Raw genomic sequence first — 15,003 nt, 5'->3', positions numbered from 1 at the left:
CATTTGGAATTTAAGGTTCTTCCTTCAGTGTCTCCTCAAAATTGTCTCCAATTCCAATTCCCTCCAGGGCCACCAGGAGCATCAGGACCCAAAGGGCCCCCAGGACCTGTTGGAGCCCCAGGATCACAAGTAAGGAGCTTTGGTGCTTTGGGGTGAGGGACAGAGTTGGGGGTTAGGGGTGAAACATCATCCCATTGCACAGAGAGAGAGAGGAGTTTGTAAGAGTTAGATCTGCTCTTTTTATCCCTGTGGAATTCTGTGATTTAATGCCTTTTTCTCCTCCTAATTTGTGCTGAGAGGTTGAAACAGTTGTGCTTTCCACATTTTCCCTTAATCATAACAACACATCTTGCTGTTGCTGTGTCAAAACATCTCAGTGTGGCCTGAGCTGATGCAAAGGATCTGGCATGGGCTTCACTAACAGTGCTAGAAAAATACTGCATTTCCTGGGAAACACATAAAAAGAGCAAAAGTGCATGACTGGGAATTCACCAGTTCACCAGAGTGAATCTGTTAAGCTTGTTTTTTTCAGACATGGCACTCTCTGTTCAGGAAAAATATCACAGATTCCCATCAGTTTGATTATTTATTGATACAAACATCATGGAGAGGGGAGATAATAATGGAGTGTGATAAAAGAATTTATAGTAGAAGGAAGGCAAAGTACTCACAGAGATGGAAAAAGCTGGTTAGATGGAAAGAAGTGAAGTCATGATGAAGAGTGAACTGCCAAGCTGCTCCAGATTGTGGTTGGCTGACACAGAGGGACTCAGTTTTGGGAAGAGTGTTGCTTAATGTGGAGGTAAACCAGTAACATCAAATATTTCAAAGGCATCTACCATGGCTGGAGAGCACAGAGAAAGGTTCAGTAACTCAGCAGAGGGAGGTAACTCAGATCCTGACAAGAGGAGGTCTGGAACTGAGCAAAGATATCTTTCCTATGTATTAATTAACCACTTTGAAGGAGCAATGGACAACAGGTTAGTGAAAGTTTGCCAGTGTAGCAGAATCATTTCAATTAGGGAATGCTCTGGAGAACAATGAGAAACTCCAGCTAGAGAGGAACACGGTGGGAGATTTGGCAGCCAAATGACAGATGCAGTTTAATGTGATTAAATGTAAAGTAATTCACAATTCATAAGGAGATTCTGAAGTAGAGTCTGGCTTTTTGACATGCAGCACACCCTGTAAATCTTTTCTTTTTCACACTGTGGAATTCAGTGTTCTTGAGCATTCCCTGTCTAACCAAGCACTGAGAGTCACTGTGGAGAGCTGTCAGGAGCAAAGGATCTCTGTGGACACTTGAGCTTTGTTCATGCTGCATGTTTTTGACACAGGGCCAAGCCTGGTTTGTGCCCTACCTCATTTAGCAGTCCTAATTAACCTCCTAGACCAGGCCTGAGCCTCTGACTCTTCAGTGGGCCCAGGGGAGATGCAGCTCAGCTGAGTGGTGGGGAGGCAGCAGGCAAGGAGGAGCCACGTGGGAATGGTGAGCACTGCTGGCTCCCAGCTGGAGCTGGGACACTGCTCCTCCTTTAGACCCTTAAATCATGTGTGTCCAGCCTCCTAACCAGGGGCTGAGCTCCTCCCAGCAATCCTAGAGAGCCCCTTTCCCTGGATGCTGATGGGAGGGCTGCTGTTACCCAGGCTGGCTCACATCACCAGGGTCTGGAGGGAGCTCCAGGCTCATTTCTGCACACTCCAAGACCCTGTGCAAGTCTCTTGAGGTGGAAAAAAGGATCTTGGCTGTGGTTGTGGGGGGCTGACATGCTGAATGTAAACAAACAATATTGGTCAGTCCCACTCTGTGGCTTCACTGGGTGGATAGTTCAGAATTTGGATCGATTTCTGCATAGCAGTTCAATTAGGAGAAATCTGGAGACTGCCCTTTGTAGCTGTTGGTGGCTGCCTTAGAGATTTATTCAACCCAGGGAGCAAAATTATTAGTAGAGATTGGGCTTAATTTGAAAATTGTTTATTAGGGTGAGTGAATAGCTTCAAAATAACTTCCACTGCACAATCCAATTAATTTTCAGGTATGTGTTCTTGCTCCTGCCACCCACTGAGGCAATTAAGAGGTGGGGGAAAGCAGTGGGGATTTTTGAGCTACCCATCCTACCTGGGTATTAATTTCCTCTTGGTAACTGAGAACAAGAACTGTCCTGTCATTCTGGCCCCTCAGAAATGTCACATCAGGGCCCTGCAGTGCATTTAAAGACCCAAAGAGAGGGATCTGCAGGCTTGGGGTGTCTGTGAACAGAAGTCTCACTGTGTTTGCTTGAGGGGGAAAGAGAATCCAGCCCCATTGCCAGATGGTGTGTGAGGTTTTCAGGAGCTGAGGATCCCTGGGAAATGTGTTCACTGCACCTCCACAAAGGATGCACAGCAGAAATGAATTCCTTCTCATTCTCTTCCAGGGCTTACCAGGATCTCCAGGACAACCTGGACCAAAAGGATCCAAAGGAGACCGAGGAGACAGAGTAAGGTTTTACATCCCCAGGGGAGTTCCCACCAACAGCTGGGCCGATGCCTCAGAAATTATGTACAGCAAAGGTCTTTAAACTCTGGTGGGACTTCAGCTATCACCAGTTTTAAATGCAGATTTTGTAGGTCTTCTGCAAGAACCAAAACAAGGGTTTGCTGCACAGATAAAGGGTCAAGTGGCTTGCAAAGTCTGGTGTTCCCAAAAGGATTTAGGTAGCAAAGGATCCAGAATTGTAACTCTCCTTCTCCTCTGGGACAAAAGAGATCTTTCAAATATCAAACTGTCTTGATAAGTAGAAAAAATGTTGTATTCCCTGCCTATCCTCTGTTAGCATGGAGAGGGAAGCCAACAGCTTTTTGTGTCAGAATTCCTGAAGGATGTTCTGTGTGCTTTTTGTCTTGTGTGAGTGTGGCTTTGAATGCTGGTTTTGGCAACTCCAGGCTGCAATTTTGGGTTTGGTGGATACAAATTAGGGCTAGGGCAGAGGAGCTGTGCAGCTGCAAAGAAAAGCAGAGGAGGGTTTATAATATCTATTGAGACTTGAGAAAGTGTTATTACACATTCTTCCTGCTTAATCCTGGAGAGAACAGATCGGAAGGGACGTGGAGCAGTCAGAGCACATGCCCTGGATGGCACAGCTGTATGTGCTGGTCCCAGCCAGGCTCTGTCCACCCTCCACAGTGCCAGGGAGGGGGGCACCACGAGGGATGCACCACATCATCTCCAGGCACTGTGCAGAGCACTGGGGGCCTGGGAGAAGAGATATTTCCACCATCCAGCCTGGATATCCTTTGATCCCCTTGAAGCTGGTAACATCCTCTCTGTTCCTCCTGGGCATGGAGCACAGCCTGGTTGTGTATTTGGAGTGTGTTGTTCTGCCCCTCTTTGTGATTTTTCCTCTTGCCTGTGCCTTTTCACAAGCCTTCCAGTGCAGAATCCAAGTGTTTTCCTTTAGCACCTGCCACACTGGGCCTTCTTCCCAGAGCTCTCCCTGTCCAGAGGGGCCTTTGCCTGGGGCTGGCCAAGCTCTCCATGGGAATGTTTGGTAGATACCCAAGGCCTGTTGGATTTTTATAAAGCACCAGTTTGAGGGACACAAAACCAGCAGCTCTCCCTTCCTGGTAAATACTACAAAAATCTGCCACCATATAGGTAGTTTTTTTAGGGAAAGAAGGGTGGGTTTGTTGCTGTGCATGTCTTGGGGAGAAGAGTCAGGGGAAATATGTGGCTCTTTCATTAATGGGTTTCTATAGATGTTGTTGTGTTTTACCTCTTCTTCCCAAGCTTCTGCTTTCTTACTAAATAATTACAACTGCTCTCCTGGTCAGGAGTTCTACCCAGAGTGAAGGAAAATGGGGGAAAAAAGATGCTCAGTTCAATGGCATTTCATTCTGCCCCAAACCAACATGAAAAGAACAGAAAAACCTCACTGAGAAATGTGAAAATCAGCACAGCAGGAAGAAAATAAAAACCAAACCAATCCCAATATTGTCCCTGTGTTTTGGTCAGGGTGTGTGTGTGCAGCAGGAGCAGATTGAACCAGTGGTTGGTGGCAGCCCTGGGCTCTGTGTGCAGTTTGATCAGAGAGAAGGATGTGGTGTCTTTGCAAGGGGCAAATCTGCAGCCAAATTCCTTCCTGGTGTAATGTAAGAGACTGCTGGAAAGTTCAAAAAGCTGCTAATCTTCTTAGAGAGGGCACTGAGCTGAGCAGCTCCCCCCCAGCCCCTCCATGATGGGATTTGGAGCTGGCACTTGACAGAAAACCATAACCCCCTTTTGCTGTCTCAAAGTGATAATGTCAAGGGAGAGGAATTTTTTTTTCATATTATCCCAAGTGTAAGGTTTTTCATTAAGCCATTTTAATTCCACTAGTGAAAATTCCACTATCTCCTTGTCAAATGGCAAAGGATCTGCTAATGACACTGACTTTATTTCCAACAGGGGCAAGCAGGTCTGCCTGGAGAGAGGGGCATTAAGGGATTTCCTGTAAGTGATGCACTGGTGGGTGGGTGCAAAGCTCAGATGGGGTTGGTGGCACTGCAGGTGCCACTGAGTGACCTGGAGCTGGTTCAGGCAGCTCTCAGCCACACTCAGCTCAGCTGTCCCCAGCTCAGACAACCTCACCTTGAAGAATTCCCCTGCTAGTGGAACCTGATCCTCCTGGGTGTAAAAATGCCAGTGCTGTAACACCCCAGTCAGGAAGGCATCACTCCAACCCAGGAGTCTGCCTTGCCTGAAGATGTTCCCTGCACAAACCTGGGCACACAGGACCCCTCCCAGGCCCCATGAGGTTCCTGCCACTACCAGAGCCCAGAGGTGGGCACAGTTAAACAGCTCAAAGCTGCTCTCAACTGCCTCTTGCACCTTGGTTTGCCAAGCTGAGCTGGAAACCCTTCAATGACATTAAGAGGTGTCTCCAGATGATTTTTGGCTGTCCCTGAGCAGATGCACAGAGATGTCTGCACATGTGGCTTAGTGCAAACAAACCAGTGGCACTGAGGGTTGGCTGACAGGGACCTGGTGGAGCAGGTTGGGGATTTTTGGCTGGCAGCATCCAAGTTTCTCATCTCTTGTCCTTATTTCCACCTCATCATTTCACACATCATTTCTTAGTCCTTCCTTCCATGCTCAGCCCTGCTTTGCAAGCATCTCAGGGATGTCCAACAAGCTTGAGGAGCCCAGACACTTCCACTCTATCTTATTCTCTGGTTTATTAGTCTTTTTTATGTTTAGCTTGTGGTTTCATGTCTCCATGTCATCTGTTCTTTGGGAAGTGCATGAACTTCCAGGCTGGGTGGGACACAAGACTCATATCCCAGCACAGAGGGATCTTTGTTCAAGAAAAGCTTAATGAGCATCTTCATTGGCAGAGAGTGATGTGAGTAACTGATGAAGCAGAATGGAGGATTTTTGAGTTCTAAATCAAAGATGAACATGTGCCTGTTTAGGGGGGAAAGGAATAGTTTATTTGTGGTTTAGCCTACAGTGTTGCTCACTGAGTGCTCCGTGAGGTGACATGGCCTTGTTGGGGCCAGGCTGTGGGAGATGGTCCCTCCTTCAGCCTGGCCATCCTTGGGCAAATTCATCCAAGTGACAAATGGTGGTGACCTCTGGGGAGCTCCAGGCAAAGCTCAGGAGAGCACTTTGGCCCTCAGCATGAGTTTGTTTTCTGCTGGTGAAATGTTTCTGCCTTGAGTTTTCTTCGTTGGTGGGATGAGGTGATCCAAGGGATCCTGGGCAGGGTCCTCAGCCTCATCTGAGTTTCTGTTTCTTGTTTGTTTTAGGGTGAACCAGGCAAGAAGGGTGAGGAAGGTGACAAAGGTGCTGATGTAAGTGTGTATTTCTACTGGTTTACTTTCCTTTTTGTCTCCTGGCTCTTCTTTAACCATATTCCTTTTTTGTGGGTTTCTGGGGGGCAAAGAGTGTGTCCAGAGTGCAGAGCAAGTGATGTGAACATTGGCTTTGATTTAACACATGCCAGAAATCCTGCTCTATGAGGTCACCAGATCCTCTGAATACCTCAGTCCCCAGTGGCTGTTGTGGCCCATGAAGCTGCTCCAAGGCAGGGAATTCTCCCCCACTGTCCCTCCCAGGTGCTGAGGGACAGACTCCCAGAAGACACCAGATTGATGTACAGAGCAGTGGAGTCCTCACATCTCTGCTCTCCCACCCTAAAATACTTCCCAACATCTCTCTGTCCCTTCAAGCCCATACCTAACCCAGCAAACCACAGCCTGAGTGCCCATGGAAGGATTTGGGCAGGTTTCAAGCAGCATGAGGCCCATCCAGGAGCTCCTTGAGAGGTGTGAACTCCATCAGGATGGTGCCACATGCCACTTTTCCAGGTTATATGGGAGCACAGAGATGGTGCCAGGCACATGTCCCAGTTTCCTGCTGTAACAGTGGGGAGGTGACTCCCTGATGTTCAGAGTAAATGTCATTTAAAAGCCAAACTCCTTTCCAGGGAGTTCAACAGGGCTGTTAACAGAAGGTGCACAGTCTAAGGGTTTGACAGTAACATCCCCCCAGGGTTTGGCCCACTGCAGAAGAAGGAACCAAACTGAAAGGCAGAGCTTTGGGGCAGAGCTCTGCAAACATGGGGTGCTGCTCTTTAAACAGGACTTTCTCCTTCATCCCTCCTTAACCCCTGTGTCTTCTTGTACATATTTTTAAACACCCACACTGCATAGTTTGGTGCTGTGGCAGCAACATTATGAACCAGATACCTATTCTGCAACATGATGTTGTTTTTTCTTCTCCTTGCAGGGGGAAGGTGTTCAACAGCTCCGAGAGGCTCTGAAGATTTTAGCTGAGAGGGTATTAATTCTTGAGCACATGATAGGAATTCATGGTAAGTGTTGCTGATATTTTCCTTTCCAGAGAACCAGGGGCTCTCCTGGTGGTTAAACACCCTCCCAGTCTCCTGAGCTCTCTGCCTGCTGTCTCTTTAGCCAAGTTCTCCAAACCAGGTACCCACCATGACTTAGAGCTGTTGAGGTCCTCGAGCTCCCACCACCTGCACTGCTCACCCTGGCTTGGCAGTGCCAGCTGAAATGACCTTTGCAGTGATTTTTATCACAGTTCAGGCAGCCAAGTCAGGAGCAGCAGCTCAAGGCATGTGGCACAGATCACCCACCAGCTTCCCAGGGAGCTGCTTGGCCAGGTAATTTAATCCTGTTAACAGCATCTTCCAAGTGACTTGGCCACCACTGAGCCTTGTGCTGCTCTGCACTTTGCAGGCAAAGCCCAAACCTGCTGCCAGGTCACCCTGAGAATCAGTGACCCCTGAGTCATTTGTGATTGTAACTCACATAAAACCTATTTTTACAATCAGATTTAAAAGAAGTCCCACATTCTACATTCAGGTAGAACTTTAAATGATCTACTGAGGCTGTTTGCTGTCCCATCACTGGCACAGTGTGTACATCAGCCCTATTTTCTTCCCTTAACCACACCATGGCCTTGCTAATTGGCACAGATCTCCTTCTGGGGTACCTGAGGATCAATTCTCTCACAGCTCCCAAAAGCTGCTGTGCCAGTTTCTGCTCTTTCAGAAACACAGGAGAGGCAAAATGTAGTTTGGCTCTTCTATCCCAGCCTGAGCAACGAGGCTGCTCCTTGGCACTGGCCAAGCCCCAGAGCACTTCCCTGTCTTACACACAGAACCTCATTCCTGGCTGTGCTTGTGAACTGAGCTGCTCACCCACTCCCAGGTGGATTGACATCCTCTTTTATTTGGAAGTGGCCTTTGGGTATTGTTTTAGCCTTGGAAAATGCCAAACAGGCAGAATGCCCAGAGTTCTGCCCAAGTGCAGGAACAGGTGACCTTCAGGCAGCACCTCGAGGGCCTACAGACCTCACCTGGAGCCCAGATGGAATTCTGGTGGACACTCCAAGGTGCTGCCAGTGTCAGGGCAGGGTCTTTTGGTGCCTACTCAGTGGCCTCGTGGCTCTTGGAGGCCCCAGGTGCCATTTCCAAAATTAATTGGCAGCACCAGCAGAAGCTTTTTGGGAAACCCTGAGTCACAGCCCCGTGACTGAACCACACTCACCCTGACCTTCCCTCTGCATTAATCCTACTTTGCTTCATATTTTCATTGCATTTGAGTGGGAAAACATATTTTTATGCTGCTTTGCTGGGACCTGGGGAGGTCCCAGGGAGATGCCCACTGTCTTTCCTGGGCAGCAATCCATGTTCTCCAGGGAAGAGGGGAAGGGAGCCCAGGCCACAAGGGCAGGGTGTTCTCAGGGCCTGCACCTCCACTGGCTTGTACTTTATACCTTCATTTATAATAATATAAAGCAAAAAGTCAGCTCTTGTAGAATCTTGTGTAGGGTTTACCTGTTTTTTACATTCTGTTTGGCAATAAAGCAACAAGCAAAGCATGTGCTGCTGTTATTTTGAAACAGTCACTTCAGCAACTCATTTTTATTGACATAAATGTAGTTTCTGTTACCTCTTGGGATGGAGAGGAGTTATTTATACCCACGTGTACTTCTATACCAGTGTAATTGCAGCAGCAAAAGTGGATGCTTTTTAATTGTACACTTTAGTTAAGGTCCTATCTAAACATCTCTATTGTATGATTTCAGTTTCTTTTTGTCTAATAACTGTAGATAATTATATTCTTACTCTGTGCTTTTGAAATAGTTCCATTCTTTAACTTAACACACATTTTAGGCCCTAGAGAAATACTGTTTAGAAAGGGAACTTGGAAAGTAAGGCATTTTTCCCTTGTGCAAATATGTTCATCTTTGTGTATATGGTTAAAAAAAACAATCAAAAAACAAAGAGAAAAAGACATAAAACAACAAGAAATAATGAACTTTAGCACTGAAAGGCACCACAGAGGTTTAATCACCCAGCACCAACTATCTGGTGGTGTTCCCACTGGAGGTGTGAAGGTTTGACCACAGGTCCTGGCCCAGCTCAGCTCAGCTTTAAACCCCACACACAAATGCCAATCCCATGCTCTCATTTTCCCAAGAAACTCCTCACTGAGTGTGGTTTCCAAACCCACAGCCAAAGCAACAAGGCAAAAACAGAGCAGCAAACAAAGCTCAGCTCTGCAGTGGGAGGGCAGCCTGAGATGAGCTGGCCCAGCCCAAACTGCCTGGCAGGGTTTGGTGCCAGGACACGACACGAGTCCTCCAAAGGCTCCCTTGCAAAGGAAATGCTGCCTCGTGGGATCAGAGCAGGGCTGGGAGTTGGGACCTTGGCAGGGAGACACACACACACATCCAGCTTGGGAGGCAGAGAAGGAAGAAACTGGGGCATTAGGACTGGTGAGGCAGCATCGAGCCATTGGCACCTGTGGCTGGAGAGGGGTTTGTTCAGCTCTGTGGGCAGGTCCCTGGAGGAGACAGGGTGGTGTTCCTGAGCCATGCCAGGAGAAGGGACAGCTCACACCCAGCCCCAGCTTTGCTGCCAGTTTGGCTGCAGCCTCAGGTGGATCAATCCTTCAGTGCCTCAAACCATCCTCCTTTTTACAAGGAGGGAGATGGTCCTTGACCCCCCAGGAGCATCACTACCCAGTGACCACCTGGCTCATCCTCCACACAGGGCTCTGTGGGCAGTGCTGAGGAGCTGCTGAAGCCCAAGCAAAATTAAAATCAATAACAGACCAGGGCTTTAGAAATGAAACTACAAATGAACAGGCCAAAGAGTTTAGGCAGAGCAGAGGGCGAAGATCTGCAAGAGCAGAAGTGTGAAGGCAGCAACGACAGAGCTCTAAACTTGCCTCCTGGATGGCAGGACAGCAGGAGGGAGGCAGCAACCCCCCAGGTCCAAAGCTGGCCAGCAGGAGGGAGCACCTGCTGCCAGGAGAGGCAGCACCCCGAGGGGCCGTGCCTGCCCTCCTCACCTCCCCTGTTCAACAGTGCTCTCCCGTGACTTTCTCTCCTTACAGACTCTTTGTCTTCCATTGAGCCAGGCTCTGGCCAGGATGGGGTCCCGGGCTCCCCCCTGAGGAGCAGCATCAAGATGAAGCGTGGAGGTCCCCGGCAGCCCCAGCCCCACCAGGTGCTCTCCTCGCTGCTGGAGGACGCCGAGGCCAAGAGGAGGAGCCAGCGGATGAAGTAGGAGCGTCTCGGTGCCCTCCGTGCCCTCCGTGCCCGTCTCCACTCACACATACAGTACCCCAGTGCTTCATTGCAGATGCCAATCCAGTGGGTAGGAGGCTGCAGGGTTGGCAGCTGGGTTTCCTCACCTGGCCAACACTGTGCCCTTGTTGCAGGGAATGTATTATCCATAGCTCAGAGAGGGGCTTAAAAGCGTTTTCCTTGATTTTGTTGGTTTGCCTTTGGCAGGTCTCTCAGAGCTGCCTACAGAGATGACACCTCCTGGCTGTGTCTCAAGAGTTTAATCCTCCCCTTGTTTCCTCACTGCCCTTGACAGTGACTCAGTAAAGCCCAGCTTAACTGGCCAAGACAATCCATCCCACCCAGACTCAGAGCCAAACCTCAGCCTTGTCCCATGGTCTAGTTGGAGGCATCTGCTTTTGTTTCATGGTGCCATTCTGGCTTCCAGGTGAAGGTACCACTTCCACAGGCCATAAAAGCATGACCTGCAAGGATGTCCTTTAAGCAAAGAACAAATTAGAAAATTGAAAGAACATTTAGAAGTGTTACTCTGAAAATCCAGGTGGCTCTCTGGACTTTAGCATCAAAATCTTGGCTTTTCATGTTGCTAATTGCATGTGAGTGACTTTATTTCTATTTGTGGTTGGCTAAACAAGGACTTTTGATGCAAATGTTCATGGCAACACTGACTTTCTCCTTATCTTCAGTGAGATCAGGCTGTTTCTGTGAAAATACAGAGCAGTTTGCATGAGATATGATGGAATTGTGCAAGAATTTTCCCATACTGTGTTCATCTTGTGCACACATCCAGAGATAATTAATTTAAGTGGTGGCAATAACTATTCACAGAAAAGGATATTTTGCAATAGTTTCTTAATCCTACAGCAATAAGGAAAAATGTTTTCATAGTGTTTTGTTTTAATCTTGTGAGTAAGTCCTTGCCATTTGAATCTGGAGACAGTGTAGTAGCAAACCACAGCCTAAGGAATTAGTGGTTTGTCAAGAGCTTATCTTGCACTGGGAGTTAAACACAGAGTCATTTTACTTTTTGCAATCACTTGTTATTTTAGGGGAAGTACCAGCTTCCAGGTTTAAGGAGTTGAACCTGCCCTTCAGTGACAAATGAATCACTACACCTGCTGTGCTAACCAGATTGGACAAGCTGAAAGTCATTCATGCAGACAGTGATTTTTGTTGGAAGGGTGAGATTAATCAACACAACTGATGGCACTATTTTTTAATTCCTCTGTTCTGACAGTTTTCAAATTTAGCCCAGGACAAAAGTGATCAAGCTGAGGTTGTGTTTCTCCAAAGTCAGGTAAATTGGTCCCACTGTATCTGGTTCCTGTGCAAGACAGTTTGTCTGAACAAGGTGAGCTGTTCTGCTACAGAACCTCTGGCAGAAGCTGTTGCAAAGACCAGCACTGTCCATGTGCCCAACACTGTCCATGTGTTCACCAGCACAAATGACCTTCCTAAGGCAAAGCCAGAAGCCTGTGGCTCATTGGAAATGAGGCTAAAAATGAGGAGCTCAGCCAGCCCAACTTCAGCCACACATTAATTGACTTGCCCTATACACTAAACAAACCCACAGAGACATCCAACCCAAATCCTTCCTCTGCAGAGCTTGGCATGGTCAGAAATGAGCAGCTTACAGGCTGCTTCAGGGTGGCTGAATTCACTCTATGCCTTCCCTTGGCCCTGCTCTTTAGAAGCCCAGCCAGAGATCCCAAACCACGTGAAACAGCTTAAGCTGATGCTGAGCACTCACCAGAGACCTGGCTTTGCTGTCACACTTTAGGCTGGCTTGGAGGCAGCAGGAGTTCATGTCCTTGCCCTGCTTTTGCCTCCTGACTCTGCCTGGCCAGTGCCATGGTGGGGCTTGTTCAGCTGCCAGCACACCTGGTTCAGGTGCTGCTTCTCAGTGACCAAGTTCTCCATGGCACATTTCAAAGAAACAAGCCCAGAGTGTTGCAAAACCTTGGGGAGTTTCTTGCCCTGAGTTACAGCTGGAGTGTTACATGGTCAGAAGACAAGAAAACAAATAAAACTGCCCAGGACAAGCAGGTTTTGGACCTCAAGTTGTCATCCTGTATTCACAGTCCCTTTGGGAGAATGAAATCAAGTCCCTTTGAAAGCATCTTAGTTTCAAATCCAGCACCAACTCTGAATCCAGTGGAACTCTAAGGACAGGATGTGTATGGTGCTGTACAGAACCCACATGGGCAGCCACTGGAACATTCTTGGAATAATCTTTCCACTTAAGAATTACATATGCCTAAAAAAAAAGATGTTTCCCCTTTTCCAGGCTGATTACTGTGCAGGAATTGGGAAGGACTTGGTTACCTCTTTGTTGAATTGGGACCATCCTGATCTTGGATCACATGGACACTCCAGGACACCACTGGTGGCTTCCAGGGGATGAATCCCTGTGCCAACCAGCTGGTGTTGGAAAATCAGGCCCTGAAGATTGAGGGGAAATCCCAGGTCAGTCTAAACTTGTGCCCTGGGCAGGTTGGTGCTATTGCTGATGCCACATTAACAGCCTGTCCTCAAGGCAGCTGCAGGACTAAACCAAACCAAAGCAATCTTTAAAAAGGGAAATGGTGAAATTCAGTTGCACTGGTCCTGTACCTACAGGGTAAATTTGGGGGAGAGGGAGTTCAGTAAGGCCATTTTCACTTCCCTGACATTTTGGAGGCTTCCCACTGAACTGAAAGAGAAATCTTTCTTCCTCTGAGTTTGTCTTCTGAACTCAAAGCTACTGCATGGGCTTGGTGAGTGCTGATGCATTAGTCACTCCTATTGCTCAGGCATTCATATTGATGAGGGGGTTGGATTTAATGCTATTTAAACCAAATTGCTGGCAAGATGAAAGGAAAATTTAATGGAAGTTGTTTGCAATTAATCCTGCCAAGTCAGTTGTCAAAAGGCTGGTTAGGTTTGGGCTGAGACCATTGTAATTATTGACCTTTCCAGATTTCTGCATGAGCTCTGGGACTTTTGCTCCCCACATTCTTGCTTTCTGTAGCTCCTCCTCTCTGATGGGGTACTGTATCTTTGCCTGGGGGACAGGAAGGTTGCACCAAATGGACTTTCTCTGTGCACTGGGGTTTCATTCCTCTCTGCTTACCCAGGGGTTGGACCACACTGTTGTGCCGCCCCAGCGTCATTATGTTGGAAGGGTAAACACGGCCCCACACACTGACATTAATGATATTGATGACTAAGAAACCACTCCAACCACATTTTCCATCATAGGCAGGATCCTGAGGTTCATTTCAGCCAGGGCATATAATGCTTCTTGCCATGTCTATGTAACTTAGAGAGGGGATTTAATTTGAACGTGTGCTCATTTAGAAATATATTTTAATTGAAATGTTTAGTGCTTTATCTTACATACATACTGTGCAATACCATAGTGTGTTCTTTTCCTTTTTTGTTTTTTTTCCCTAAGACTTTTTTGTCCCTAAGACTTTTTTGTCCCTAAGCCTTTTTTGAAATTCTTAATGTCTGTTTGAGCTCCAGCGTGTCTGTGACTTGGATCAGCTCTGGTGGCAGCAACGTGGTCTCCTTGCCCTGTGCTAACCAGAAGCAGCACATTGCACAACCAAAACTCTTTGCAACTCGTGCACCCTCGTGTTCACCAGCAATCTGGGACCCTGGCAGGCAGGGGGGGGCTTCTCCCCAGAGTCTCTAATTTGCACTTACTCTAAGGAATTGATAGCAACCCAGGGAAATAGGAATAAAAGAGAGAGAAGAGCCCTCTCTGCTCCCACCAAACTCCACAGTCCTTTTGCCCTTGTGCTGGTGCTGTTTGGTGGGGCAGAGCACGTGGCTCCCCAGGGGCTCCCTGCCATCAACCATTGGACTGTAGGACCCTGAGCACTGTGACAAAGGCTTCTAAAAGACAATCAACTTCTGGAATTACTTCTCATTCCCATTATTGGAAATCCATCCTCCTCCATGTTTACAGCTTGTGTCTCACTCAAATGACATTCCACTGGGGGTTTGGGGGCTTAGGGGGTTAACCTGCTCACAGTCTCTGTGATTTCTTGGTTTCCTGTGAAACCAAGAGCTTCAAAGGTGCTATAATTGTCCACAAGCACATTCCCAGCCACAGAAGGAAAGGGTAGTTTTCCACTAGTTATCTTACACAGTAGCTTTTTTTATTTATATCAGTGTGTTTTGTATGTGTGCAAATGGTCCTGGCTTCTCTCCTGGGGATCAGCTTTACAACCATTTGGTCTTTTGTAGGGCAGCCATACACAGTATCTTGCAGTCATGTGTAATTTCCTAACTTAGAGCAGGAATAAATCTGGTCTGACAGGATGAACTCATTTATGGCAGGCTTGAATGTTTGTTGTAAACACAACCTGCTTGTTCCACCTCCTTGCATGGTTACTTATCTGTTTTCATATTGCTATGTTATTGTTCAAAATATCTATTTCTCTTTATTTGCTATGGGGTTTGTTACTGTATATGGAATGTTTTGTATTCAGCCTTTTCTTACGGAGCAGAGTGGGAACATTATTCAAGGACCCACAAATACCAAAGACCTTTCATGTAATGCACTGAGAAATAAACTTACTGTAAATGAACCTCATGTCAGGTGTCCTCCATTTACAAAGTTCAGGGCAAGTTCAATCAAACTGCAGCCTGAAATCAGAGCAGCTGCTTTTCCTTCCTGCCATCCCAACTTCCCCTGGTTGTATGTTTGCAGGTCTCCTAAAACACAAGATCACAGAATCCTAGAATGGATTGGGTTGGAAAAGACCTCCGAGATCATCAAGTCCAACCCTTGGTCCAACTCCAGTCCCTTTACCAGATCATGGCACTCAGTGCCACGGCCAAGCTCAGCTGAAAAACCTCCAGGGATGGGGAATCCACCCCCTCTCTGGGCAGCCCATTCCAATGCCCAAGCACTCTCTCTGCAA

The 15,003-nt window shown here is 47.5% G+C and overlaps 1 protein-coding gene across 1 annotated transcript in view; it reads left to right on the top strand.

Annotated features, from left to right (window-relative positions):
• COL26A1 (collagen type XXVI alpha 1 chain) overlaps positions 1-14,637 on the top strand; it is a 157,696-nt gene extending 143,059 nt beyond the window's left edge. Inside the window, exons 9-14 of the mRNA XM_071575250.1 lie at positions 68-129; positions 2,418-2,480; positions 4,427-4,471; positions 5,770-5,814; positions 6,752-6,836; positions 9,895-14,637. Coding sequence (XP_071431351.1) covers positions 68-129; positions 2,418-2,480; positions 4,427-4,471; positions 5,770-5,814; positions 6,752-6,836; positions 9,895-10,067 — 473 coding nt within the window. The 3' untranslated portion in view covers positions 10,068-14,637. The remainder of the gene's footprint in view (positions 1-67; positions 130-2,417; positions 2,481-4,426; positions 4,472-5,769; positions 5,815-6,751; positions 6,837-9,894) is intronic.
• The last annotated feature ends 366 nt before the right edge of the window (positions 14,638-15,003 follow it).

The sequence above is a fragment of the Pithys albifrons genome, chromosome 21 (genome assembly GCF_047495875.1).
Source record: "Pithys albifrons albifrons isolate INPA30051 chromosome 21, PitAlb_v1, whole genome shotgun sequence".
Classification (NCBI taxonomy): Eukaryota; Metazoa; Chordata; class Aves; order Passeriformes; family Thamnophilidae; genus Pithys; species Pithys albifrons.
The sequence above is the reverse complement of the archived record's forward strand: the minus strand, read 5'-3'. Positions and strand labels throughout refer to the sequence as shown.